Source organism: Ambystoma mexicanum, chromosome 1q (assembly GCF_040938575.1).
Source record: "Ambystoma mexicanum isolate Mex_15411 chromosome 1q, UKY_AmexF1_1, whole genome shotgun sequence".
Lineage (NCBI taxonomy): Eukaryota > Metazoa > Chordata > Amphibia > Caudata > Ambystomatidae > Ambystoma > Ambystoma mexicanum.
The window spans coordinates 172,303,461-172,329,521 of NC_090922.1; the positions used below are offsets into that span (position 1 = coordinate 172,303,461).

General features: G+C 47.7%; 1 protein-coding gene across 2 annotated transcripts in view; it reads right to left on the minus strand.

Moving 5' to 3' along the window:
• Nucleotides 1–26,061, minus strand: part of MTHFSD (methenyltetrahydrofolate synthetase domain containing) — a 536,715-nt gene that overhangs the window by 299,424 nt on the left and 211,230 nt on the right. Inside the window, exon 4 of one of the 2 annotated variants that reach the window (XM_069636557.1) lies at nt 4,449–4,562. In XM_069636557.1, coding sequence (XP_069492658.1) covers nt 4,449–4,562 — 114 coding nt within the window. Of the gene's footprint in view, nt 1–4,448; nt 4,563–4,595; nt 4,710–26,061 lie in introns of both variants that reach the window. The other variant, XM_069636565.1, reaches the window with a different exon arrangement.

A 26,061-nucleotide genomic window follows, 5' to 3' on the forward strand; every position in this document is an offset into this window, starting at 1 on the left:
GACCCATGGGAGGGCTGGGAGGTGGGGATGCAAACATAGGAGGAAGTGGGCAGGGGGCTGGGGACAACTGCATAGGCCGCGATCTAGGTGCTTTTCAAATTTCAAATAGACTCAATTTCAGGTCACTCAATCAGCTGGGGGCTTCTGCTGCACTTACCTAGGGCTCCGTGGAACGCAAAATCCACAGCATGATTAATTGGAATGAATGATACACGAATGTTGATTGAATGATCTTTATTGTTTTAGTCAACAGGGAGGTTGGTTAATTCTTTTTTCAGTGTCCATTTAAAAAATATATATTCTGTGGTTGGTAACAGAGATTTCAAGGTGTGATTTAAAATGCTTGTATAGGATTCATATTGGGTCTTTGCTGGAAAAACTTCTTGTTTTGAAAATGTTAGTACCAAATCATTCATGAGATGAGAAACCCTGCTTTCTGCAGGGAAGTGCCCTCAGCTAGCTAAAAACTATGTGATGAAATCACCAACCATTTCAGAAGCAAAGTTCTAAAAGGTGCAGCAAGCCATCAATTCTGCTCCTGTCGGTTCCAGCTTTTCAATATTTGGAAGGCTAGACCGTTTCTTTCCTTTTCTGCTACTAAAATTCTTGGTACTTCTCAAATTTTTTCAGACTGTTTTACTGTACTTCTCTTCTACTAGCTCTTCCTGCGGTTCATCTCTCTCTTCGTTCCATCTATAACTCAGCTGTTTGCCTTCTTTTCTCTTTATCCTCCCCCGTTTCTACTGCTCCTGGTCTTACCTCTCTCCATTGACTCCCCTTGGAGTTACGGCTGCTGTTTAACTTTGTCTGGTTTTCAAACATCTTCACAGTCTTGCCCAACCAATATTTCAGAGAGCTACATACACAGCAAAAACAGTGAAGCATTTAAAGAATAATATCTTACTAGATCACTAACAAGTTGGTTTCAGACCTATGAGAGGCTCCAAATTGACAGTTTCCATTTGAGACAACCTCAAAATCACAGTGGACAACATCAACTTGGAACTAGTAACGCCTCGCCCTTGACACCTAACCACAGTACACAAATTAGAATCCTTGAAGAAAATTGACTCTATACCACAACTCTACAATGGATGAGATATTTCCTAATGGATAGAACAGAAATCATCAGGCTCCCCCCTTTCAGTTCAAATTCACCACCCATTACCCATGGAGTTCCCCAAGCATCAAGGCTCTCGCCACTCCTTTTCAACATCTATATGACCCCTTTGAAGAAGATTAAAAAGTCTTATGGGCTCACCTGTTCCAGCTACGCGGATGACACACAAATCATATACAAAATGACTACGACAGAAACCCAGCTCCAGTACTCTGGCTATTGCCTTATGTGGAAAAAGTATATGGATGAGTTTCACTGCACGCCGCACCTGAAACAACTCTATCATGGCCTTTGGAAATGGGTACCAGCCCTAAACCATATAAAAGGATATAGAACCTAGGCATATTAAACACAATTGACTCACGCTGGTACCCCATGTCAACAAAATTGTCAAAAAGTGGTTCTACCATCTGATTATGCCCTACTTTTCCTTCACACACTGGAAACGCTATCATTACCTCCATGATCATTAGAAGAATCGACTACACAAACAGCAATTACCTAGGCATGCCGGACTACTGCATAAGAAAATGTTCAACATATTCAAAACACAGCAGCTAGACTACTACTCAGACTCAACAAGGGAGAACACATAACATTGGCTCCCAGAGCACCCTGCTGGCTACTGATAAAATAAGGATGCAGTTGAAGGCCCCCTGTCCTGCCCACAGAGCGCTTGAAGGTAAAGGAGCAGAATTCCTCCAAAACAAGATCACACTCAACCAACCACAGAACTAAGAATATGAAACAACAGACTATTAGAAACCAAAAGATTTTGCAGAGAAAGACACAGAGGGCCCATCTTCTGCTTCATAGTGGCCAAACGGTGGAAAACGCTACCAAGGGACATACGCACCTCACAGGACCATGTGAAATTCAGGAAAAGTACAAATAAAAAACAGCTCTTCAATGCTTAAATGGTAGAAAAGTTTAAACCTATACCTAATAAGCATTGGAAACGTTCATCAACAGTTTGATTTTTCAGTGCAGATACAATTTAAGGGAACGTCATTCCACCTAGAACTGCGCACAACACGCAGGAACCTAGAACAAATTGAACACACCAATTCAAGGCACTGCCAACAAACCTCAACACAGGAAATCTTCACGCATCAACCAATAAAGCCGAACAACTCCTCATGATAATACAACGGACAGCAAGACCAATAATTTGAAAGCACTACAGAAACACCAACACAACTCCCAAGTTTTTGACTAACCTTCCATTTCTGTCCAGACCAATCACCATTCACAAACCAGCCAACCCCACACAGGTTTTTTTTTTAAATCCCCAAATTTAACATCACAAATTTACACCTCTACTCTAACTACAACCAACATACTTAGCCCTGGGCAACACACACCCGCATAAGTACAAGGTCCTCCCCTGAATACAAAGCCTTCAGTGTTGCCTACCCTTCTCACCTATAAAACTTACAACCAGCCAAACCGCACTGTACTTCCGATCTGCAACCTCCACACAATAAGCATTGCAATATTGCCCTTCTCTTTCCTGCCAATTAACAAAACCCACCGACTCTCTTACAGATCCACCGGAGAACATGTTGAATAAGTAAATAAAAGCAGTGTGTGTTATAAATCTTAACGTAACATGAGGCACAGACGCAGATATTTGATAGAACTTCATACTCCATATTTTACTTCTAATTTATAATTTTTAGCAATTCAACCTAAATATTTATCAATTCACCCAACTCTATTCAAAGGGTTCCAAAGTATTCTTCCTTCATGACTCCACAATTTCAAGGTGGAAACTTAGATGGAGATGGTCACTCAATCTCTTTCTAGGTTGAGTGGGGGATGAGCGCTTTTCAGCAGGATGATGTGGTCCCAGCATTCTTTGTCTAATCCCCTTTATGGAATCACAGGTAGTAGGCACCAGGTAAAAGTGTCTATAACTACAAAGGATTGTGACCAACAAGGTAATCACTTCTTCTTGGATCGGTTACTTTGAAAGATTTAGAGGGAGAACTTCTTGCAGCCCATCTCCATCCTTACTTTTAAGTTTTTAGTTTAGTGGTTGCAGTACGTGTTTATACACCAATCTAACTTCTCAGGATTTCTCTGGGCATATGCAAATGTATGATGTAAATGCTTTAGAAGCATTTCAACATATACATGGGAAGTAGACACATTGAACCATGTTTAGTCTTGGGTTCTTTATATAAGGTTTTGAGGCAACACCATTTTTTGTAAAAGGAGAATTAGACTAGGTAGAACTGGGAGCCATCAGAACTAAAGGTAATCACAAATAAATCCAAACTAGGCCCAGAGTCAACTACAAGCATCTTGAGAACTCCTGCAATTGTTTTATTGTACCTTTGCACTCATCCACTAAACACAGAGTGATAGGTAAGGTGGGTTTCTCGCTTTTTACCAAAGATTTTCCATACTGTAGTCATCTCCTCACTGGTACAACATCATCCTGGTCCAACTAAATCCTTTGAGGGAGACTGAAACAAGAACCTCTCTGGATTACAATTCAGGGCTGGGAAACCATCAATACACCTAAAAAATGGACAAGTATTAGCATATATTTATTTCCTCAGAGAGAAATAATCACTGGTCACATAAAATCAATCTGTTAATCACACCAAGGTTATGTCATTGCTCTTTTCTGCAGGAGTCCAGTGTGGAATCCATGTGTGGGCAAAAAGTGGCCTTACTTGGGATCTCCATAGTCTTTGCAATGCCCTATGACTGGTTGTTGCTGCATCATGAGTGTGGGCTAACATAATACTTCTAAAAGAGTTAGATACTAGCCAATGTTCATCTTGCATCTGGAAGATCATTCGGAATTTCAGTAGTAATCATAAATCCTCCTTCCCTTGATAATCTTGTCCCAAAAGGAGAAGTGAATTTGATCTTGTAGATATCGATATAATTGCATTAGATTTTCCAAAAATAGGAACTGTGCAAGTGGCAAAAATATATATGAGTAACAGATGATCTGTTATGGTGCAGAAGTCGGGTGCTATGAAAGATTTTTCAGTAGGTTCTGTAGTAAACTGATTTTTCCAGCCATGGAAGTCTATAATGCAGAGGCAAGAGCAGAATCTTTTGTGGTGCGGATCTATGGGACTATAAGGTGCAAAATGTGTTTGTGTTAGAGGAAAGTTCTTAAAACAGCTATTACCTTTATCCAAAAACGATCCTTCTGCACCCATTTTCTCGGAGCTGGGCTTAAGAGTCAATTATCACTAGCCAATGGCAAATTTTGCTCTGTGGTTTTACAGGCAAGAATAGATTACAATGTACCAGAAAACAACTCGAATGAAGAATCTGTTTGTAAAGATTATTGAATTACCTGCAGAGCTGCAAGCCGCACTCCTTCGAGTGGCTTATCAGGGTCCACTTTAATCTCACTGGTTTTGTTGAATACTTCAAGATCTTTAATACTTTGACAAGCACGATACGAACCCTGCATTAAAAGAACAAATACAAAATCACTTACTTCTAGTGTGAGAAAACGGGCATTCTTCTGAGGTGCGTCAGGGTTTATTTTGATTACTTCAGCTTTTCTAAATTCTTGCAAAGATGGTAGTTTTTCTGAAGCATGAGCAGCACCCTATCATCAGAAAAGTGCAATAAAAGGATTCAACAATACTTCAAAACAGTATCAAAGATGAATACAGTTATTTGCATCAACATGTGTATCAATTAAAGTTAAAGATTACTATTGAATTCATGTGCTGCTTTGAAACTGAGATATGCTACAAATAACGTTTGGAAAGGGTCATTACGAGTCAGGCAGTAAAACGGCGGAATTACTGTGACCGCTGTGGCATACAGCGGAATTACTGCTGTATAAAAACCGGTCAGGAACGTGCGCACACTTTCGACGGTAATGGTAATTCCTCTGAGCGGAATAAGCACCGAAACAGGGCAACTTGGTTGTAAATCTGCCGATACCCGGAGGAATTACCGTTATCGCAGGCCAAACTGCACTACTAGTGCCGGTGGAAATAGCGTCATCGCCAGAAAGGGAAGCATTGTGGTTGCCAGTTTGAAATTCCCCACTTCCTGTAGCCATCCAGACCCACAAGTCACAGTAAATATGTCCCAAGAAAGGTCCAGAGGGAAGGTGCCCGAACATCGGCTGCAAAAGCCAAAATTCAGTGAGGTGGGAGTTCGGAGTGCTCACAAATGCGGTGGTTGCCCATTGCAAGGAAATTTATGGCACTCGCCGGCGTAAAACATCTGGGCAATGGAAGGCTGAAATCTGTCCATCAATCAGCCAGAAAGTGACAGCCGTGGGCATGGTCCACTGGGATACTGAGGACTTCCGTGAAAGTTGGAATGACCTTCAGGTCAGAGTGCGCAGCCTCCTCTCCCAACACAGACAGGAGACATTGGCAATAGGAGGTGGCACCACATAACCCATTGCCCTCACCCAGTGGTAGGAGAAGGCGAGTACATCCTCGACATGGAGGGGATAGAGGAAGTTGGTGGAGCGGAAGCTGGTGCCAGCAGCCAAGAGGCAGGAGGCGAGTCAGCCACTCCCCCACACCCCCAAGTGCAAATGACCAACCAAAGAATATGTCCCTAAGCTCAGATTGGCCCAATGGATATAGATAGATTGATGCCAGCAGCGGCAGCATCAGCCCCAGGCTAGGTGACCACTGGGGCGCCACATTAGCCCTCTGCCACGCTAGATGGGGGAGACCTCCAAGGGCACCTTTGAGCTGGTGTGAAGGTGCGGCATGAGCCCTATTGAAATGACATGTACCACGCTCAACTGTTGGTGCTGGACATGCCACACTCAGCAGCTACCATACCCACCCTGCTGTGGTCGCATGCAATGGCCCATGTAAAACCATACCCTTCTGTCCACATGTGTGGTGTGTCCCTCGAACAAATCGCAGGGGTGACTGGAAAGCCAACGCACAGGAATGCACAATGCCTAACAGCATGTAATTGGTACCCCTACAGGCTCTCAGCCGGCTACGGATGAGGCAGAGGAGGAGGGTGATGGCCCAATGACTACCAGGGCCTCCAGGGCGGCAACCTCAACCACAACCCTGAAGGGCCAACCAACGGGATTGAAAGGGACCCTATGGTGCACCAGGGTCCAGCAAGACCAGACCTGCCAGTGCCAGCACAGGCTCTGCGGCCACTCCATAAACTGCCGACATGGCAACCCCATCTGCACCCCAACAGCTGGCCAAAGTGGCGGTGATGGGTTACACAGCTGCTTGCAGGTGTGCTGAAACCACTGTGAAACAACCCACCAGACAGGCCCAGGATTCACACACATCACCTGGGCATGACCGCATTCAACCTGGGCAGCAGGGCCAGTCATTTTAGGGAGACTGACAACCCCTCCGATGGATCACCATGAGCCCAAGCTCTCTCTGTAGCCCCCCCCAACCGATCCTGACCCGGGTAGTGGATATGCTAGGGAGGATCACCTGGGTCGAGGGAACATAGGGAGTGGGGAGAAGACGTCCTTTAGGCGAGACATAGTACCCTCCAATCCCTTTCCAGAATGAACCCTTTATCCCTCAAGCATTTGTGGGCTGTCAGCTCTAAGGAACTAATGGTGGCAACAGTAAAGACAGACACAAGTGATCACAGTTCAACAGTGTTTATTGAACTATAAATGCAGTGTGGAAAAACGCCCTACCTAAATCTAAGATGGGAGCAAGTGTCGACCATCAAATGAAAAATAAGGCAGAATTAGTAGTGTTGTGTCAAAATAAAGGGCCTATACCTAGAAAAACCTATTGCCAATTCCTTACAACTAATTACAAAATGAGTGTGGGATAGGGTATCAAAATAAAGGCAACAGTGTTCAAATAATAAGTCAGGATGTGATTGCCGTGAGGTCTCCGTTCCCCAAGTTTTTAGCATGGGACAAGGTGGGTGGAGCACAGCACACGCTCAAGCTTTCTCAGCACGAGCAGACAGTTCCGTACCAGCTTTAAGGTTCTTCGATGGTAATGTCTCTTTTCAATAAAAGTCTCTCCACCCCCCCCCCCAAGGCCTGATGTATTCTACAACAAAAACACAAAGTTCTTCTTTACATATACTTTGGGTGACGGCTTCAACCCTGGGCCCCCCTCTTCTGGGCGCAAACCTCTCAGTAATTGTATTCAACAAATTCACAAGACCGTTCCCTTCTCAGTGAACTTTACGTGATAGTTTTCCACCCCCGGGTCTCCCTCAGCCAGGCTCGGATCCCAACTGACAAGGGATCACTTCCCTTCCTCTTGTCTTGCAATACTTCTTGCTTTCACAAATCTTAATGTCTTTTAAAAAAAGGCTTTCAGGAATTTCTCCTCGTTGTCCGTTTCCCTCTGCCGGGTTCACTCTCGCCGACTTTTCCGATATAGAGTTCATGAATCCTGCATGGTAAAAAGTTGATACACTTCCCTTAGCTTTCGCAATCATCTGCCGTTCAAAGACTTTCGACGGTACAGAGGATTTTACAAGACCCTTGTATGACCACTTTGACCTCTTTTCGCCTCTTCCCAAGGGCTTCTGGGGACAGTAGTCCTTCTACCATCAGCTAATCGCCCTGAGTTTCCTGCCTGAGCAACCACGCTTGTAGTGCCGGCCTCCTCTGTGTCTGGTTTTCCCCTTCTTTTGCTTCTCAAATTTCAAATTAGCCGTTGCCTACTTTTTGTTCAAAACAGTTTGGTTTCTTATAGATTCTCCCCTCGATTTACCGGCTCTGATGAACCGCTTGCCTTTCTTTATCCTTGGAGTCAAGGTTGGTACCACCGAGACCGACGTCCTTCCCGGCTTGGTTATCAGTGGAGGAGGGTCTTGCGTACTGTAGACATCTGCTGCAACACATGCTGGCCCTGGTTCGCAGTTTTATGTTTCTGTTTGTGGAGGTTTCACAGGCCTGGCTCGGAAAGGGCAAGGTCACTTCTCTCCTCATCACACCCTCGGTCTGCGCCATCTTTCCTCTCTTCTTGGACTGCTGTGCTGAGTTAGCTCTTACGCCGTGCGGACTGCCATGCTCATATCGTGCTCTTGGGCTCCACCTTTTATCCCTGTGGGGAAGGGAAAGGGCTGTCAGGTGTGCTTGACTCTGGTCTATTGCTTGACTTTGCCTGACCCTGATATTGGGATACGTCAGGTAAATGGCCCAGGTGTTAATCCATTATTTTGGAATGTTCTACATGGTAGGATGGGGAAAAGGTGTTGATCTAATTGCGATGCTGTGTCCTGGCCACCTAGGCAGACACCTTCAGGTTTCTCAAACAGCCATTTCCTTCTTGTTCCTCATAAAATGATCCCCCAGAAACACCACCTTAACACTGGGACGAGGAGGAGTGCACACTTCCTTTATTAATGCCACCTCCCCAAACACCATTTTCGTACTGGACGAAGAAGAGAAGAGGAGTCGGGAGTCAATGCAGAATACATGTGACTTGTTTCAAGGTGACCGGACTAACCCTAATGATTCCAAGCCTCAGCGCAGGATATTTAAAGAGCTTGATGCAGATCAGATGGGTAGCAGGAGAGCAAGGCAGAAACGGCAAAGCAACTTCCTTGACCGGAGCAAAAGTGAGATGGCGCGAGAATCGCTGGAGATCCAAGACCGAGTGCAGAGTGAAAGCAGCGGAAAGCGAGGCTGTTGGAAGGCAGAGGTCCAGGGTGAACTGTGAGGAAGAAGCAGTCACCAGGTGGAGGACTTACACCTTGGAAGCTGAAACCGCTAACAGCATGCCGGCTGTGGGAGCATAGCCACAGAACACTGCTGCATTGCTACAGCGAGACGCCCAGAGGCATAGCAAGACTGTGGCTGCCTGGGGCCTCGCAGAAGTGCTGTGAAAGACATCCGATGAGTCTGCAAGTTGGTTTTGGCCACAAGTGCAATATATGCATGAAACCTTTGAACGGGGAACGTAAGAGAGGCAATTGTGAATGCTGAAACAAATACAGAACAAACCAAAAGTTAGTGCTGAAATGAGCACTTTAAAAGAAAGACATTAAAAGTACTTTTGAATGCTGCCCAGAGCAAAAGCAAGTTGTTCGCACTCGTGAATGGACTGGAAGAAAGGTGGTACATGTGACAGATACATTGGGGTGTAATGTTTGAGTCCCAAGCAGGGGCAAAAGCCAAGAGAATACCAAGAAGGGTATGAGATGAGAAACCAAGTATTGGGAAAAGCTAAAAGAGTTCAAGGAGCTGCAGGTGAAGAGGAAACCTCTATTGGCAAGAGCCAGAGGAACACAGAAAAATTGTAGCAAAGTGCACGGTGGCTGAGTAAGCCACAGAACTGTGTTAAAAGAGAGGCACACTGATGAAAGAATCAACCTTCACTATCAAAAGAAACCAGTGGCCAATTGTTGATGGAAAGCAGTCAAGAAGGGGTATTGGTTGAGTGACCTGTAATGGATGGACCATGTGGTCGGACAACTGTGCCTAGACCGAGTGCCCCCCTGTATGGAGAAGCCAAGGAAAGTATCCATAAAAAAGATTGTGTTTTACAACAGCTGTTTATGTGATTTGCAAATAGAGAAACAGAACTCTCTCTACAGACCAGTGAAACGTACTGATGTCAAAAGAGCTGGTAAATGTCCCAAAGATTGTGTTTTGAAAAGCTGGAAGACTGAACTCTTGGGGGAAGGAAACCCATTTTGTTGTTCTGGTGAAAGCCGGAAGATTTTAACTTTTGGGGAAGAGAACCCCTGCATTGTATGAACTACTTTGAACATGGGGAAGGGGGAGCTGATTACAAGCCAAGAGCTGGAAAAAGCTCGAAAACTTTCTTTTGAACACTATTCATTTGGCAGCTGACATCCCATCACATTGTATACAGTTAGTTGTGAGGGCAAGTATAGGTTTGGACACAGACATTGTATTTGGACTTCCTTACGCAGACTATCCTTAGTTTTCTTTAGGTAGGGAAATCCCACCTTAGAATAAGGCAAGTTAGGCATTACTCCACCCTACCTTTTGAAGTTAATAAATGTTGTGTTAATGAACTTTAACCTGTTGTCTGTGTCTAACTCATGATGCCTTCACAGCGGGCATGTCCTATATGTTGATGGCCTTATCAGGACTTGCATTTTGCTGTTATGCCCATGCAATAGAGGTTTAATCTTCTGCAACCAGAACCAAGTCGCAAAATGCTTCCATTTGTGTCCGTAACACTACAGAGTCGACGAAGCCCTGGCCTTGGCGAGGACCTCCCTGCAGTTCGCAGGCAGCTCGTAACCACCAAACTCTAATGCTGCAGGAGTTAGGCCTTCAGGTTCAGCAATCCTGGGTCGTGGTGCAGGATTGCGCGCCTTCCCTCGCGAGAAGATCTGTGACCACTGGTAGCTTGACTGGAGGGGGCGCTGCCATGCTGAGAAGGTCCGGGTACCAGATCTGCCTCGACCGCGCTGGCGCGACGAGGATCATCCTGCACCAGCACCGTCCGAGTTGGCTGATGACTCGTAATAGCAGCGGCAATGGAGAGAACACATACAGGAGGGACAGGCCTTCGCAAGGGAAGGAGAAAGCATCCCACCATTGCTCCCCGGCTGGGGGAACCTGCTGGCGAACCTACGGCACTTGGTGTTCGTCGCCGTCGCAAACAGATCGATCTGGGGACTGCCCCACTTGAGGAAGAGGATGTCCACTTCATCCTGCAGAAGCTCCCACTCGTGGCAAGAACGCAGGTCCCTGCTGAGGGAGTCGCCGACAGTGTTTTTGATTCCCGCCAGGTGGAAAGGAATGAGGAACATCCTCTGGGCGATGGCCCAGTGCCACAACTCCTGCGCCTCTCTGCAGAAAACCAGGGACCTAGTGCCCCCCTGCTTCCAGATGTAAAACATTGTGATGCTATTGTCCATGAAGACTCTCACCACTTTGCCCTTGCGGGACGGAAGAAATGACTTGAGGCCCAAAACACAGCCCGTAGTTACAGTGTGTTGATGTGTAGCATCTTCTCCTGCAGCCACAGGCCTCTGACGTGGAGACGTCCGGTGTGTGCTCCCCACACTTCGAAGGAAGCGCCCGTTGTGACCGTCTCCTGGTATGGAGGGCTCTTGAAGTCTGTGCCCCCGGTGATGTTGGAGCGCACGCCCCACCACCTTATCGCTTGACGGAACTCCACGTCGAGCACGATCCTGTCTTTGAAGCTTCCAGACACCTACAGGAACTCCTGGAGTGGTCGCATCCGCAACCTGCAGAGCAGGACCAGGTAGATGCATGATGACATGCCGAGCAGCGACTTGATGGTCCTCACCGTGGCAATCTTTTGTGCTAACAGCCGTTGCACTTTGCCCAAAATGGCCACTATCCTCTCCTCCGACGGAGCCGCCAGAGAGGACACAGTGTTGAGCCTGGACCCCAGAAACAGGGCGTTTGTCAAGGGTATCGAGAATCTCCTCTTGATCCTGTAGGATCTCGGCCTCCCTTACTTCCCTTTCCTCCTCACCTCGTATTCCCCGGCGTAGGTTCAGGGTCTGGTTCTCCTTAGGCTTGGCTTTCCCTTTTTTTTGTAGATGAGAGCGGCCGAAGGAGGCCGCCACCGCGACACCCCAAGGGTGAGCGGTGGTGACCCTCCGCGGCCGCGGAGTTGGGGGGAAAAAAGCCAGAGGCTGAAAAAACCCCAGAGATCTGTAGATGAATTGTCTGTAGTAGGAAGCACTTGACACTTGCAGGAGCTGAGTATCTGCTGGAGAAGAGGCACACACCCTTCCAGAATTGGGCAGCAGGCCTCCAAGGAGGAATAGCAGAGGCAGGTAAGAAATCGGAAGTCCAAAGTATCAGCAACAAGGTAAGAGGGCTAGGCAAGGCAAATCCGAAGTGTATTCCTGGGTACGGTACAACAGAAGGAGCCAATAAACAAGAAAAGGCGAGTGGAGGAAGGTAAGTAAGAAAGGCGGAAGGATTGAAGAGACGGAAAGGCAAGAATAGTAAACAAAGGCGGGCGGAAGGGGAGGTAAGGAAACGGGAACGAAGTAATAGAGGGAAGTTAGTTAGGCGGTAGGACGGGAAGGGAATGGAGAACGGGAGCGAGGAAAGGGGGAGAGGGAGGAATCAAGAATCGGAGCGAGCTCCGGAAAGAGAAACCTGGGAAGGAGAGTACCTAGAGCCGGAGCGGGGTGACCGGAGAGGGTACAAGAAAACTAACAAGGAAGGGGGGGTAAGAGTACGGAAAACAAAAACGGTAGCAGGGGACACGAGCACGAAAGACAAGCAGCAGCCGAAAACAGGAGCGTTGCAACGCACCCGAACACAGGAAGGGGCGGGCTATAACCTGTGTCGGGAGACGTTGCTGAAAAGACTAGACCGCTGCACTGGGTAGAGGAAGCGTGATCGGGATATCCGTACGCCGCTTCCACCTATTCCAGAGCTTCCAGGCTCCCCGAGCCTTGACAGTATGCCCCCTCCTATGGTCCACCCCTCCTGGCTTGCCAGGGTGACTACGTTGATATTTGCGTAACAAGAGGGGCGAGTCCAGATGTCCTTTAGGTTCCCAGGAGTCTTCTGATCGTGGGTATCCTTTCCAGTGGACCAGATACTCTAGACGACCCTTGTGATAACGTGAATCGCATATCTGAGAGACTTCAAAGATGTCGGTCTTTGGACTTTTTGGCACAGGAGAGGCAGTCTTCCTACGAGACCATTTGTCCTCATGAAAGTCTTTAAGCTGAGAAGAGTGGAAAACGGGATGTATACGATGTAATTGAGAGGGTAATTGTAAGCGGAAGGCCACTGGATTAATTATCTGGGTTATCTTATAAGGCCCTATGTATCTGGGAGACAACTTAGAAGGGCGCACCCACCTTGGTAAATATTTGGTTGATAGCAGAACCTTGGAATCCACGTCCCATTCAGGAACTGATCTCCGATGTTTGTTCGCCTGGTAACGGTGTCTGTTTTGAGCTTCCTGGAGCCCTAGTTTGGCCTTACGATGAGCTTCTTGGAGGCTTTCCGCAATGGATTCTACAGAAGGGACTGTGGATTCAATGCCGGTCAAAGGAAGTAAGGCACGGGGATGGTAACCGTAGGTGCAGAAAAAAGGACTCATACCGAGGGCTGAATGACAAGAGTTGTTGTACGAGAATTCGGCCGTCGGCAACAGTTGAACCCAGTTATCTTGGCGTTGATTGACGAAACACCTTAGGTATTGCTCAAGTGTACCATTTAGACGTTCAGTCTGGCCGTTTGATTGGGGATGGTACCCGGACGTTAAAGCCCTCTCGATGCCTAGTCTTTCGCAGAGAGAGGACCAAAATCGGGAAGTATATTGGCTGCCACGATCAGAGATGATCTTAGTAGGAATCCCGTGCAGTTTGAAAATGTCTTTTAGCAACACCTCGGCCATACTTGAAGCGGTTGGTATGCCTGGTAGGGGGGAAAAATGGGCCATCTTGGTGAATGAGTCAACGACAACCATGATACAGGTACAACCACTGGATTCAGGTAACTCTACGATGAAATCGGTAGAGACAGTGGTCCATGGACCGGTAGGTATAGAATCCGGTTCAAGCAGACCTAAAGGTCTTTGAGTGGAGGCTTTATTGCGTAGGCAGGTAATACATGACTGGACGTATAGCCTGGCTTCTTCCCTTATTCGAGGCCAGAAGAAATGGCGCAGTAGGAGTTCCTGAGTGTTGTAGATGCCACAATGACCTGCCACCTTGGCATCGTGGCACCAGGAAAGAGCTTTTTCCCGGAGAGAAGGGGTTGGTAAATACAATCTCTTGTCCACAATGTATAGGCCGTCTTGGATAACATAGTTCTTCTTCTTCTTTAGACCGGTATCGGCCTCAAACCTTCCGGTAGAGTCTTCCTTGACTTGTTGTAGGAACGCGGATAACGTTCCTATGGTACGGGACTCAGGAAACATTAGCTCAGGCTTGGTCTCCAGTTCCATAAGATAGTCACTACGTCGTGATAGGGCATCGGCTACTACATTCTGGTTGCCCGGAATGTATGTGATGTTAAAGTCAAACTGCGCGAAGAAATGCGCCCATCTTGCTTGTCTGGTGTTGTAGCATTCAAACTGGCGCAACACCTGGAGATTCTTATGGTCCGTTCGGAGAGTGAACGGGTGCATTCCCCCTTGGAGTAGATGACGCCACTCTATACAGGCCAATTTCATTGCCAGCAGTTCTTTCTCAATCACAGAGTAGTTACGTTGACTGGGATTCAAAGTCTTGGAATAGTATGATACCGGGTGTTCCTTCCCTTGGAATTCCTGAAGTAGGACGGCTCCCACAGCGGCTGAAGAGGCATCAGTTTCCACCACAAAGGGAAGGTTTTGATTGGGTTGACGTAATATAGGAGTCACACAGAAGGATTGTTTTAGCAGCTGAAAGTTTCTTTCTGCTTCGGTAGTCCACCGGAATGGCGAAGAGGTCTTTTTGAGGAGAGAGGTCATCGGGAGCACCAATTGGGAGAAGTTCGGAACGAACTTCCGATAAAAGTTCGAGAGTCCTAAGAACCTCTGAATGTCCTTCACAGAAGCAGGGGATGGCCACTCCAAAATGGAACTGACCTTGCGTGGATCAACGGCTATCCCTGCCGAAGAAAGAATGTATCCCAAATAGGGTATAGTTGATGCTGAGAAAACACATTTCTCCAACTTAACTGAGAGTTGATGGTCCTGGAGTCTGTGAAAAACTTCCCCTACGTGTAGACAATGTTCTTCTTGGGTGCGAGAGTAAACCAAAATATCATCGAGATAGACGATGACCGAGTTGCCTAGGAGATCCGAGAAGAGCCTATCCATAAAGCGCTGGAAGATAGATGGAGCGTTGACTAACCCAAACGGCATCACCTGGTACTCGTACAACCCAAAAGGTGTCCTAAAAGCCGTCTTCCACTCGTCTCCGGTTTGTACCCTGAGCAGGTGATACGCATTGCGCAGGTCCAGTTTAGTAAAGACAGTGGCAGAATGTACGGCCTGAATGATCTCGGAGATGAGGGGCATGGGATAGCGATCTTTGATGATGACCTTGTTGAGACCCCTGTAGTCAATACAAGGACGAAGTTCTTTGGTGTCCTTCTTGGGGATGAAAAACAATGATGCACCGGCAGGGGATTTAGAAGGTCTAATGAGTTCGTTGGCTAGGTTCTTGTCCAGGTATTCCTTCAAATGGTGTTTTTCCTGGAGGGTTAGCGGGTACAGGCGACCAAACGGAACCAAGGACCCTGGATGAAGATCAATGGCACAGTCTTCTGGCCTATGCGGAGGAAGATCCAGGGGGATCTTCTCTGTAACTACGTCGGCATACTCAGCGAGATAAGCAGGCAAACAATGGATAGTTTTGGGATCTTCACCACAAAAGGTGTGTACTGTAGAGAATTCTGTTTGAGGTAGACAGTTGGTCTTGCAAAAGGTGGATTGGAAACTCAAAACGTTCTCGGACCAGAGAATGGTAGGATTGTGTCTTCGTAACCACCCAATCCCGAGGATTAATGGGAAGTGAGCAGCCCTGATCAAGTCGAAAGACAAACGTTCAGAATGTTGCATGATGTGTAAGGCAAGGACTTCTGTAGTGTGCGTGATGAGACCCGAGCTCAAAGGCCTTCCGTCCACGCCTTCTACCTTTTGGTCTTCGGCCTTGGCAACACGGGAAATGCCTTGCCTCTCGGCCCAGAGAGTGTCCATGAAGTTGCCAGCGGCTCCGCAGTCCAACAGGGCTTGTGTCTGAATGGTAGTCTTGTTGATGATCAAGGTGACAGCCATAACCATAAGACGGTGGTCTTCGGTGCACTCTGGAGAAGTAACAGAAAGGGTGACAAAGGGACTAGCTTCGCTCCCTCGGTAATGCGTCCCCAGCCTTACCGAGGGTGTTCGTTTCCCGAACGCCTGGGTGGAACGTCGGGGCAATCCCTGAGCAGGTGAAGCAGCGATCCGCAAAACATGCACAGGTTCCCTTCTCGTCTTCTTCTACGTTCCTCTGCGGTGAGAGGGGAACGTGTGGTTCCGATCTGCATAGGCTCTTCTCTTGTGAGACGAGTGGAGGTAGGGGGGAAGGAAAGAGAAGGGCCAGGGGGTATTGATGTACTGCTCTTAGTCTTGCGGCGTTCTGCTCGACGTTCTGCCAGTCGGAAATCTATCCGGAGAGTAGCCGAGATCAGGTCAGCAAAGGTAAGAGGACGTTCTATCCTGGCTAGTTCGTCCTTCAACTCCTCACGCAGCCCCCTTCTAAAGATGGCATACTGTGCTTGTTCTTGCCATCCTGCTTCCGCAGCGATTTGCTTGAAGGAGGTGATATATGACATTACATCATTGTTTCCTTGTCTGATGTCTAGCAGATCTTCGGATGCCAAGTAGGTACTCTCGGTACGTAGAAACGTCTGTTTCATCATAGTCTTGAAGGCCTCGTAATCTAGGAGGACGGGATCAGATCTGTTCACTAGAGGAGTGGCCCAGGCCAAGGCGTTACTGGACATATGGGTAATCATAAACCCCACCTTGGCGTGACCAGAGGTGAAAGTATGTGTACGGAATGAAAAATGCAGATGACATGCATCCAAAAATTCCTGGAGTTTCTTGGGGGTTCCATCAAATTTCCCCGACACAAGAGGTAAGGGAAGCAGGTCGGTGGACGGAAGATCTCGTTCTGCGATCCGTTGCTGTAGTGTAGCATTGGCCCCTTTAAGATTTTGCACTTCTAGGTTGAGGTTTTGAACTGCGGCTATCAGTTCTTGGATCTGTTGAGGGGAGGCCATGGCGGTATTGTGGCGTTGCAAACTGTCAAGGGTATCGAGAATCTCCTCTTGATCCTGTAGGATCTCGGCCTCCCTTACTTCCCTTTCCTCCTCACCTCGTATTCCCCGGCGTAGGTTCAGGGTCTGGTTCTCCTTAGGCTTGGCTTTCCCTTTTTTTTGTAGATGAGAGCGGCCGAAGGAGGCCGCCACCGCGACACCCCAAGGGTGAGCGGTGGTGACCCTCCGCGGCCGCGGAGTTGGGGGGAAAAAAGCCAGAGGCTGAAAAAACCCCAGAGATCTGTAGATGAATTGTCTGTAGTAGGAAGCACTTGACACTTGCAGGAGCTGAGTATCTGCTGGAGAAGAGGCACACACCCTTCCAGAACTGGGCAGCAGGCCTCCAAGGAGGAATAGCAGAGGCAGGTAAGAAATCGGAAGTCCAAAGTATCAGCAACAAGGTAAGAGGGCTAGGCAAGGCAAATCCGAAGTGTATTCCTGGGTACGGTACAACAGAAGGAGCCAATAAACAAGAAAAGGCGAGTGGAGGAAGGTAAGTAAGAAAGGCGGAAGGATTGAAGAGACGGAAAGGCAAGAATAGTAAACAAAGGCGGGCGGAAGGGGAGGTAAGGAAACGGGAACGAAGTAATAGAGGGAAGTTAGTTAGGCGGTAGGACGGGAAGGGAATGGAGAACGGGAGCGAGGAAAGGGGGAGAGGGAGGAATCAAGAATCGGAGCGAGCTCCGGAAAGAGAAACCTGGGAAGGAGAGTACCTAGAGCCGGAGCGGGCTGACCGGAGAGGGTACAAGAAAACTAACAAGGAAGGGGGGGTAAGAGTACGGAAAACAAAAACGGTAGCAGGGGACACGAGCACGAAAGACAAGCAGCAGCCGAAAACAGGAGCGTTGCAACGCACCCGAACACAGGAAGGGGCGGGCTATAACCTGTGTCGGGAGACGTTGCTGAAAAGACTAGACCGCTGCACTGGGTAGAGGAAGCGTGATCGGGATATCCGTACGCCGCTTCCACCTAATTCCAGAGCTTCCAGGCTCCCCGAGCCGTGACAGCGTTCTGCGATGGAGTCAAGCAGGATTTTGCATAGTTCACAGAGAACCCCAGATCCGTCAGCAGCCAGACACTCCTCTCCATGTGATCGACAGCGATGTCCTTCGACTTGGCCCGAATTAGCCAGTCGTCAAGGTAAGGGTACACATGAATTCCCTGAAGTCGCAGATGTGCCACCACCGGAGAAAGGCACTTCGTAAAGACTCTGGTCCGCAAAGGGAGAGCCATGCACTCTCTAACTTGGTACTTGTTAGTGCTTCCCTTGTACGACGAAGCGCAGGAACGTGCTATGATTTACTTGAATGGGGACGTGGAAGTATGCGTCCTGCAGTTCCAACGACGACAGAGTCTCCTTCCTCCAGTTGGCCAAACACGTGCTGCAACGTGATCACGTTGAATTTCTGGGACTTGATCAACTTGTTGAGTCGCTGTGGATCGAGAATGTGCCTCCAGCCCCCAGTCTTCTTTCTTACCAGAAAGTATCTTGAGTAATCTCTGGAGCCCAGGAGTCACTTTGGAACAAGCTCTATCGCCCCTTTTCTTAATATGGCCCGAACCTCCAGCAGCAGCTGAGGGATGCGTTGTTCCTGCCGGGCCAGCGGTGGTATTCGCTGACACTTTTGCTGAAACTCCAAAGTGTGTCCGTGGGTGAGTGTGTCCCGCATCCATCGATCGGTGGAGATTTTTTCCCCACACACTGACGAAATTCACCAGCAGGATTCCCACTGGGGTGCAGGGGTGGAGGTCTGAGATCCTGGCAGGCTCAGTCCTGCTTGGAGGCTGGTGCGCCGCCCTGGGAGCCTTGACGATGACAGCTGCCACCTGCGAAGGCCTTGGAACAACCCCTGTAGGCTTCCTGGGTCGTGGAATGGGAGAGCTTGCGGTACAAGGACGATCCATCGCCGAAACTCTTCGAAGATCTCCACGACTTCCCTCCTGAGGGACAAAAGAATGGACAGTGCTGTTGCAGCGAGCCCAGGGCACGGGCTGTCTCTGTGTTGACTTTGATGGTTTGAAGAGATTCGTCGACTGCCTTTCTGAAAAGATTGTCCATCGAACAGCATGTCCAGGACCCTCGTCTGGACCTCTTATCTAAACTTGGTCCTTCAACCAGCCATGACGACGGAGGCAAACCCCGTTTCTCATCTGGTGGAACACTGTGTCCACAATGTCCAGGGCCACAGTGATGGCAACGCCACCTTACCTTCCTGAAGGCTCTCCATTGCCTTTACCCGCTTGTCCTCTGGGATGAAATCCAGGATCGGAGCCATCTTGTACCATAGCTCCGGGTCATACCTGGCCAGGATCGCTAAGGTGTGTGCTGCTTTGATCGTCGTCGCTGCCGAGTAAATGACCTACCGTCCCACTCGATGTCCGGGGGAACAGAGGTCGATGATGACGGGTTGGATGACTTCTTCCTTGCCGCAACCGAGACCACTGAGTCCAGTGATGGTTGCGACCGCAGACGTTTGGGCGCAGACTCCGGCACTCAATAGTTCTTTTCAAGCCTTCGCCGGGGCTGAGGAGGAGTTCTTCAGAAGTGCCAGCCCCTCATCCCCGACGTTGTCCAGGAAAGCTAAAGACAGAATGGTCTTCCTTTTTGCCTCCCGGCGTTGGCAAAGGAAGCCTTCCTTTTTCTTCTCTTCCAGGGTTAGCTGAACCAGCTCTGATGCACGGGGGATCACGGAGTGGAAGGACCCGACTTTGTCCGGATGAGAAGCCCTTGGTGGGGGAAGAGAGTCCGCCGGCGTGGTCGGTGTCCGTCGTAGCCGTATCCGTCCTGTATCCCTGGGGGGCAGTGACAGTGGAGGCGGCATCTTTATTTGGCGGTGGTGGCCCGGATGTCAACGGGGTCATCGCTGGTGGTGCCGTTGGCATCCTCTTCTGAATCTCTGACACCAGTGTGTGGAGGGTCGAGAGAATATCCTGCAACAGATCTCTGGACTGTGCCTAGGGGAGAGGATCGCTGGGCCCAGCGCACATGTTGTCGCTCACTACCTTGTTTTCATCGTTGTCATCACCAATCTCTCCTGAGGGGTAGACCTCGAGCTGAGGTCTGGCATCCTTCTCTCCAGAGCCTTCTCCACTGGTTTGGCCAGAGCCTCCTGCCTTGGAGGGAGAGCCACCCTGACTGCCACCGGGGTACCCATGACAGGGTCAGCCCCTTTCACCCTTGCAGAGGGCGGCAGCACCATCGAGATAGAAGAGGACATCTTGGCCTGGATCAACTGGGACTTAGCTGGCAGGTCAGACACCTTGTCCTGCTTGGCCTTCTCTGGTTTCTCTCGCAGCTTCCCTGGGGTAGCTGACTTTCTCTTCGATTAAGAGCTGGAGCGATGGCTGGAGATGGAAGCCGATGAAGACGATGAATGCGCCCAGACCGTAGCGGGACCCGCTTGCGCGGCGACCCCGGCAGAAACGGACATGCAGTGCTTGGCCTTGTCTTGGGCCCCCACAGATGGAGCGCCCTCAAAGGACTTAGAAGCCCGCTCTGCCTGGCTGAATCCGGATGAGGCATGTCCCAGCGGACCACACGGGGTAGAGGCTCTGGACTTAAGCCAGGTCACCAGTCGGACGTGCCGGTCCTTCATCATGTGCTTGGAGAAGCCACAGCAGATCTCATAATCTTCTTCCTTGTGCATCAGATGTAGACAATACAGCCACTGGGAACGCTTGTCGTCCGTGAAAACATTCCGCAAGCCGCAGCTGGTGCAGAGCTTGAAGAAGGAAGCTGTGTCCTTCTCCTCCGACATGATCCGAACAGTTTTTTCTTTTACTGAGGATTCCCAGACTGATGACGGGAATATTCATGAGCCTGTGAATCCATGCCAGACCCCATGTTGGAGAAAAGGAGAGTTCTAAAAAATTCACAGACCATGAGTGCCCAAGTCGCTCAAGGTGCCTCTCCTTTTCCCCCTGGAAACAAAAGGAGTCAGTCGTCAGTAGTCTTGCACAGGCACTCTTGAAAAGGAAGACCTGCTTACAAGCTCTAATTAATTGCCCACCACACCATTTCGCGTTTAACCATATGTGTTATCAGAATGAAACTGGAAAACCCTGGTCAGTCTGGAATCCCAGAAGAGCTTGTTGCAACTCAAGCTCTGGGAAAACAGAAGCTCTAACTTCTACACAATAATCAAGAATCAATAAGTATGTGACCATTAAGGTTGGCAACTTACATTTACTTTCCTTTGACCTGAGAGCCACCTTCGGCAGCATACCCAAATGTGCACTATAGTGAGCTTTACTTGAGGAACAAGTATTCCTCCGCCGGCTGAAAACAATAATGAACCTGTATGAAGGGTCATCAGCAGGAGTGAGATGCGGTCTTGGTGGGGAAACCACTAGGAACATTTCGGTTGAAAAAGGTGTAAGACAAGGTTGCATATTTGCCCCTCTCCTTTTCAATGGATTATCAATGGAATTCCCAATGAATCATTGGACGCATCTTTGCTTCGGGGTAAAAATATGGACATCCTTTTCTTTACCGAGGACATGGTTATCATGTCCCCAACCACATCAGGCTTAAGGAAACAGGCAAACCACTTTGTTAAATTTTTCAGGGAGAAAGTCTTTGAACTGAATGCCAATAAAACCTTTGTTGTATTTGCATTAACTAATGAGATATGGCTGACAGCAAGAGTGACGGCCACAAATGGACATTAATATAGGAGGGGTGACAATTAGTGAAGTAAGTTACTTTGGCTACCCAGGAGTCAGAATTGCTTCGGACTAGACGCCACCTTCGAACCGCATACAGCACCCGCTCAAACCCGACTGAGGTCAATGCATCTAGACGCCTTCAAACCAGTTTGGACCCACAAGAGCAATAGCTCGAAGCTTGGTTTGACCCCTAGCAAACTGCCCGACATTGAAATCCGTTACCTTCATATGACCATGTTACAGTGGGGGTCCACCGTTTGGAGCACTAGAGACTAGCAAAGACCCCTTTGCACCCATTTCCATCAAAGACATTTCCTTTTATTTTTCTTAATAGAGCGTTCGTTATAAATACAACAAACCTATTGCACAATTTATCACAAAATGAATAATACATTATAATAACAAAGGTTAATAACTAACACAAATCATCAATTACTAGGCTTATGGACAGATAACATTTATCAAATCCAGGTAAGATCAATTAAAATCAGGTAGAAACCATTAAGATTGAACATTTCGCTAAACAGTTAAAATATACTAATATGAACATTCAACAATATATACATAAATTGCAAAATGAGATAATTTCCTTTTTAATAACATGGTAGCATTTGATGCCTTTCTCCTCCCTCTCTCAAAGTATCCAGAGCGCATATATATTCCTGTTCTGCATTTTCAGTATTCTTTTATAGGGTGGGTTTCAACAGTGATTTAATGGTTAGTTGTATTATTGATTTGTTTATTGAAGTACAGATATTTTTATGAATTGATTTTGTATTTATGTGTATACTTTTTAAGGGCTTGATTGATCAGACATTCTTTTATTTTGGAACAGTTGTAGTATTGCTGTTTGGATTGCTACTGTATCACATTCTCACCCCTTAACAGTACAGTCTGTAAATGGCCCATGTTAACACAAAATGGCAAAGGAAGTATAACGCTTGACTGCACCTGTTTTACCTTTAGGATTGGGATCACAGTTGGTTTGTAGAAGCGTGAAGGCGAAATAGGCAGTTTAGCCACGACTCATCCTTGTAGAGCACAAATCATTTCATCAGTGTGTGCGTGAATTATGACGGGTCAGAAGAAAGACATCGACTCAGAACTTCCATTTTGGAGTTATTATTTATTTCATAGAAAGATAGAAAAGCCTGACTTTACCTAAGCTAGAGAGTTTCCTTAACTAACCAAACTAACTTGTGCTTGTCAATCATCCAAGTCTAAAAGTAAGGTCGGTCTACTGTCCAAAAACTAATCTAACCTCACGTCACCACCAGCAAGTTCAGTTAAAAGAGTATCTGCAGATAGTTCTTTGTTACAACTTTCATCAAGGCGTAAAGTTCGATTATTGGGCTTTTCCACTTTTCCTTCTCTTGCGTTTGGGTTTCTCGTATTCTTGCTTGTTTTGATTTCTCTTCTGTCTTGAGGCTTTTTTGCTCTTCTGTGATTAGACAAACACGAGACCCTCTCTTTACTCAATGTCCAATCCTTTTCATATAACAAACACTGTTCAACCTATATTTCATGCTCTTCTCCAAGATTTGCTCTTTACTGGGACAAGTATGAATACCTTAGTAATGATAGTCACTCTACTCCAACACTGGTTCTGTTCTGGGACGAGTGTGAGGACCCAGTAATAATTCTCACTCTTTTCTGACACTACGTCTGCACTGGGACGAGTAGGAGTATCCCACTTGTTATTTTTGTTGCCCTACCCAGGTCTCCTGCTCTCCCAGTTACCTTTTTGATTCAGGGATCACATCACCATGCCTGTAGAAGGGGCTCTCTTTTTCTCTTGTCAGGATGCTTTCTCGGTTTGTTTTTCTCTTTTCTCGTGGCACGCTGCGTGGTGCTGTGGGGTAACTGGCCTCGGCATCCTTGACGCACTCCCTCGCATACTAGTCATGCCACCAGTTCTTGCTTGGTCCCTCCTGGGACTGTGCTCCAGGTCTTCAGCGTCTCTTAGCTTGAGTCTCCTGGAGGTTAACCTGTTCACTGTGGCATGCCATTTTCCCTCCAGGTTCAGAAAGCCATGCTTCCCAGTTTCCTTCAGCTTCACGCTAAAAACTGATTTGGAACTCCCAGGCTTCTCTCCCTTTCATGTTTTCTTCTCCCACATATTTATGACGCTGTGCTAGGACTTCCCCGGCATAGCGTTAAAGTCCTTGCTCTCTGTTTTGTTTGTGCTCAGTATTACTCTCATGGTTTTCTTTGTCTCAATATTGCACACATTTATTTTCAGGTTTTCTTGAGGTTTATACATGGCAATAACAGATCTCAACTTGACCTTCATGTGTTCTTCCAGTAGGTTTGATTGGTAATGGGATATATGTGGTTGGGTTTGGGAGTTCCTCATCAGAACAGGAGTCCTTGTCCCCTCGGGGTTCTGGGGGGGGGGGTCTCTCAGGGTGAGGTCACGCTTGCCTCTAACCCTAGGGAGGGTATAGCGTAGCAGGCTCATCTCCCTATTGCCTCTACCCCTAGGGAGGGTATAGCGTAGCAGGCTCATCTCCCTAGTCTCACAGGGAAAGGTGCCCCCTTGGGGAGAAGTGACTGAGCCTGCGATTCATCACTAGGAACAAGTTACTTACCTGAACTCTGGTTCTCCAGCATGGGTCTGGCATGGATTCACATGATCATGAATATTCCCCGTCGTCAGGGTGGTAATCCTCAGAAAAAAAAGAAAGCAGTTTCGCTTTAACCTGAAAACTGCTTGCTTCCTTTATAACCAATCACTGTCGTTTGGGTCATACTGCCCCAGCCAATGACATTCGTCCCCCTAAGTGCCCCCCCCTGGTGGCCATCTTCAGTTTTGGTAGAGCACGTTAAGTGACAGTATGAACCGAAAAGAGCTGCAGAGGTAACGGAGGGAGGGTTTGCATGTGAATCCATGACAGACCCATGCTGGATAACCAGAGTTACAGGTAAGTAACTTGTTCCTTCTCCAGCATGGGTTCTGGCATGGATTCACATGCTCATGAATATGATTACACAGCAGTACATATACACAACCACGTGAGATGGCAAGGTTCAACAGAAGCAATTACTTGCCCCTGGAACAGACTCACCTCAAACAAACAGGTTGTGTAGTACCACTTGGCTGACCCTAGACTCTTCCCTGTAATCCTTGTCAATGCAGTAAATCTTGTGACGATGGGGGTAGACCTCCACGTAGCAGCACTGCAGATATCAAGCAGTGGAACACCAGAAAGAAACGTGTTCATCACTGCGATGGCGCCAATGAAATGGGCTCTCAGCCGGCCTGGAGGAGAACTGAAGGCCTGACGATGGCCGTGCAGGATACAGCCGGAGAGCCGCATGGAAATGGGAGCCTTTGACAGGGCCTTCCCATGCCCGCTGGGCCAAAATTCACAAAGATCTGACGTGTCGTCCGAAAACCCTTCGTGCATGCCACACAAAACTTCAAGGCACGAGCAACATCCAGAGAATGCAACACATTTTCAGCAGGCATACAAGGGTTCGGGAAGAAGACTGGCAGTACCAAATTTTCACTTAGGTGAAATTCTGAAGGAACCTTGGGCAAAAAGGTGACGTGGGTCTGCAGCACCACCCTCGTAGCGTGGAAGGACAAGTACGACTGCTTGCAGGAGAGGGCATGGGTGTCCCCGACCCACCTGGCCGAGGTCTTCTCTCAGAGAAACTTCAGAGGGGCCTGAGTCATCGGTTCAAATGGAGGCCCAATGAACATAGTCAGAACCACGTTGAGCTCTCAAGCCGGAGCCTTCACCGGAGGAAAAATCCTGTAGAGGCCTTTGAGAAATGTCTTGATGAGCCTGTGCGACCGCAGGGGGGGGGGGCTAACTAAGCGCCCAAGCGTACCAGGATATGGCAGTTAGATGCACCTTTATAGAAGCATGAGCTAGTCCAGCCTGGACAGCGAAAGTAGATATCGGAGGAGCTCCAGATCAGAGATCCGCAGAGGTGTAATCTTCTGAGTCCTACACCATACTGTGAAGTGTTTCCACTTATGGCCATAGCAAGACAGCATAGAGGAAGCTCTGGTGTTGGCCAAGATCTCCTTGCAATCCAGCGGCAGGGAATAATGCCCAATGTGAAGCCATCATGAAGTAAGACACAGGCAACAGATTCAAAGTTCAAACAAAATATGTTTATTAACTCAAATGTCAGGATGGTTTAAGGCCTAATTTGCTTGTACTATGGTGGAATTGCCCTACCTAAAGAAACTAAGGATAGTCCAAGTCATTGAGTTCAACTTAAACATATTTCTGTGTCTGAAACCTATACTTGCCGGTTTATAGTCATAATGTCGGAAAAAAAATGTCGACAGACAAAAATTTCGAAAAAAAATGTCGAAAATAATAATGTCGACATCCTATACTTATAATGTAAAAAGTCATTTTTTCGAAAAAAAAATGTCGACTTTTTTTTGACATTATGACTATAAACCCTTAAAACTATCAACACCTCACCCAACACCCCCCTGCCACCCCCCCCACACCCCCCAACCACCCTTTCACCCCTCATACTCAACACATACCAATTATTTATTTATTTATTTATTTATTCAATAAATAAATAACCTAAAAAAGGA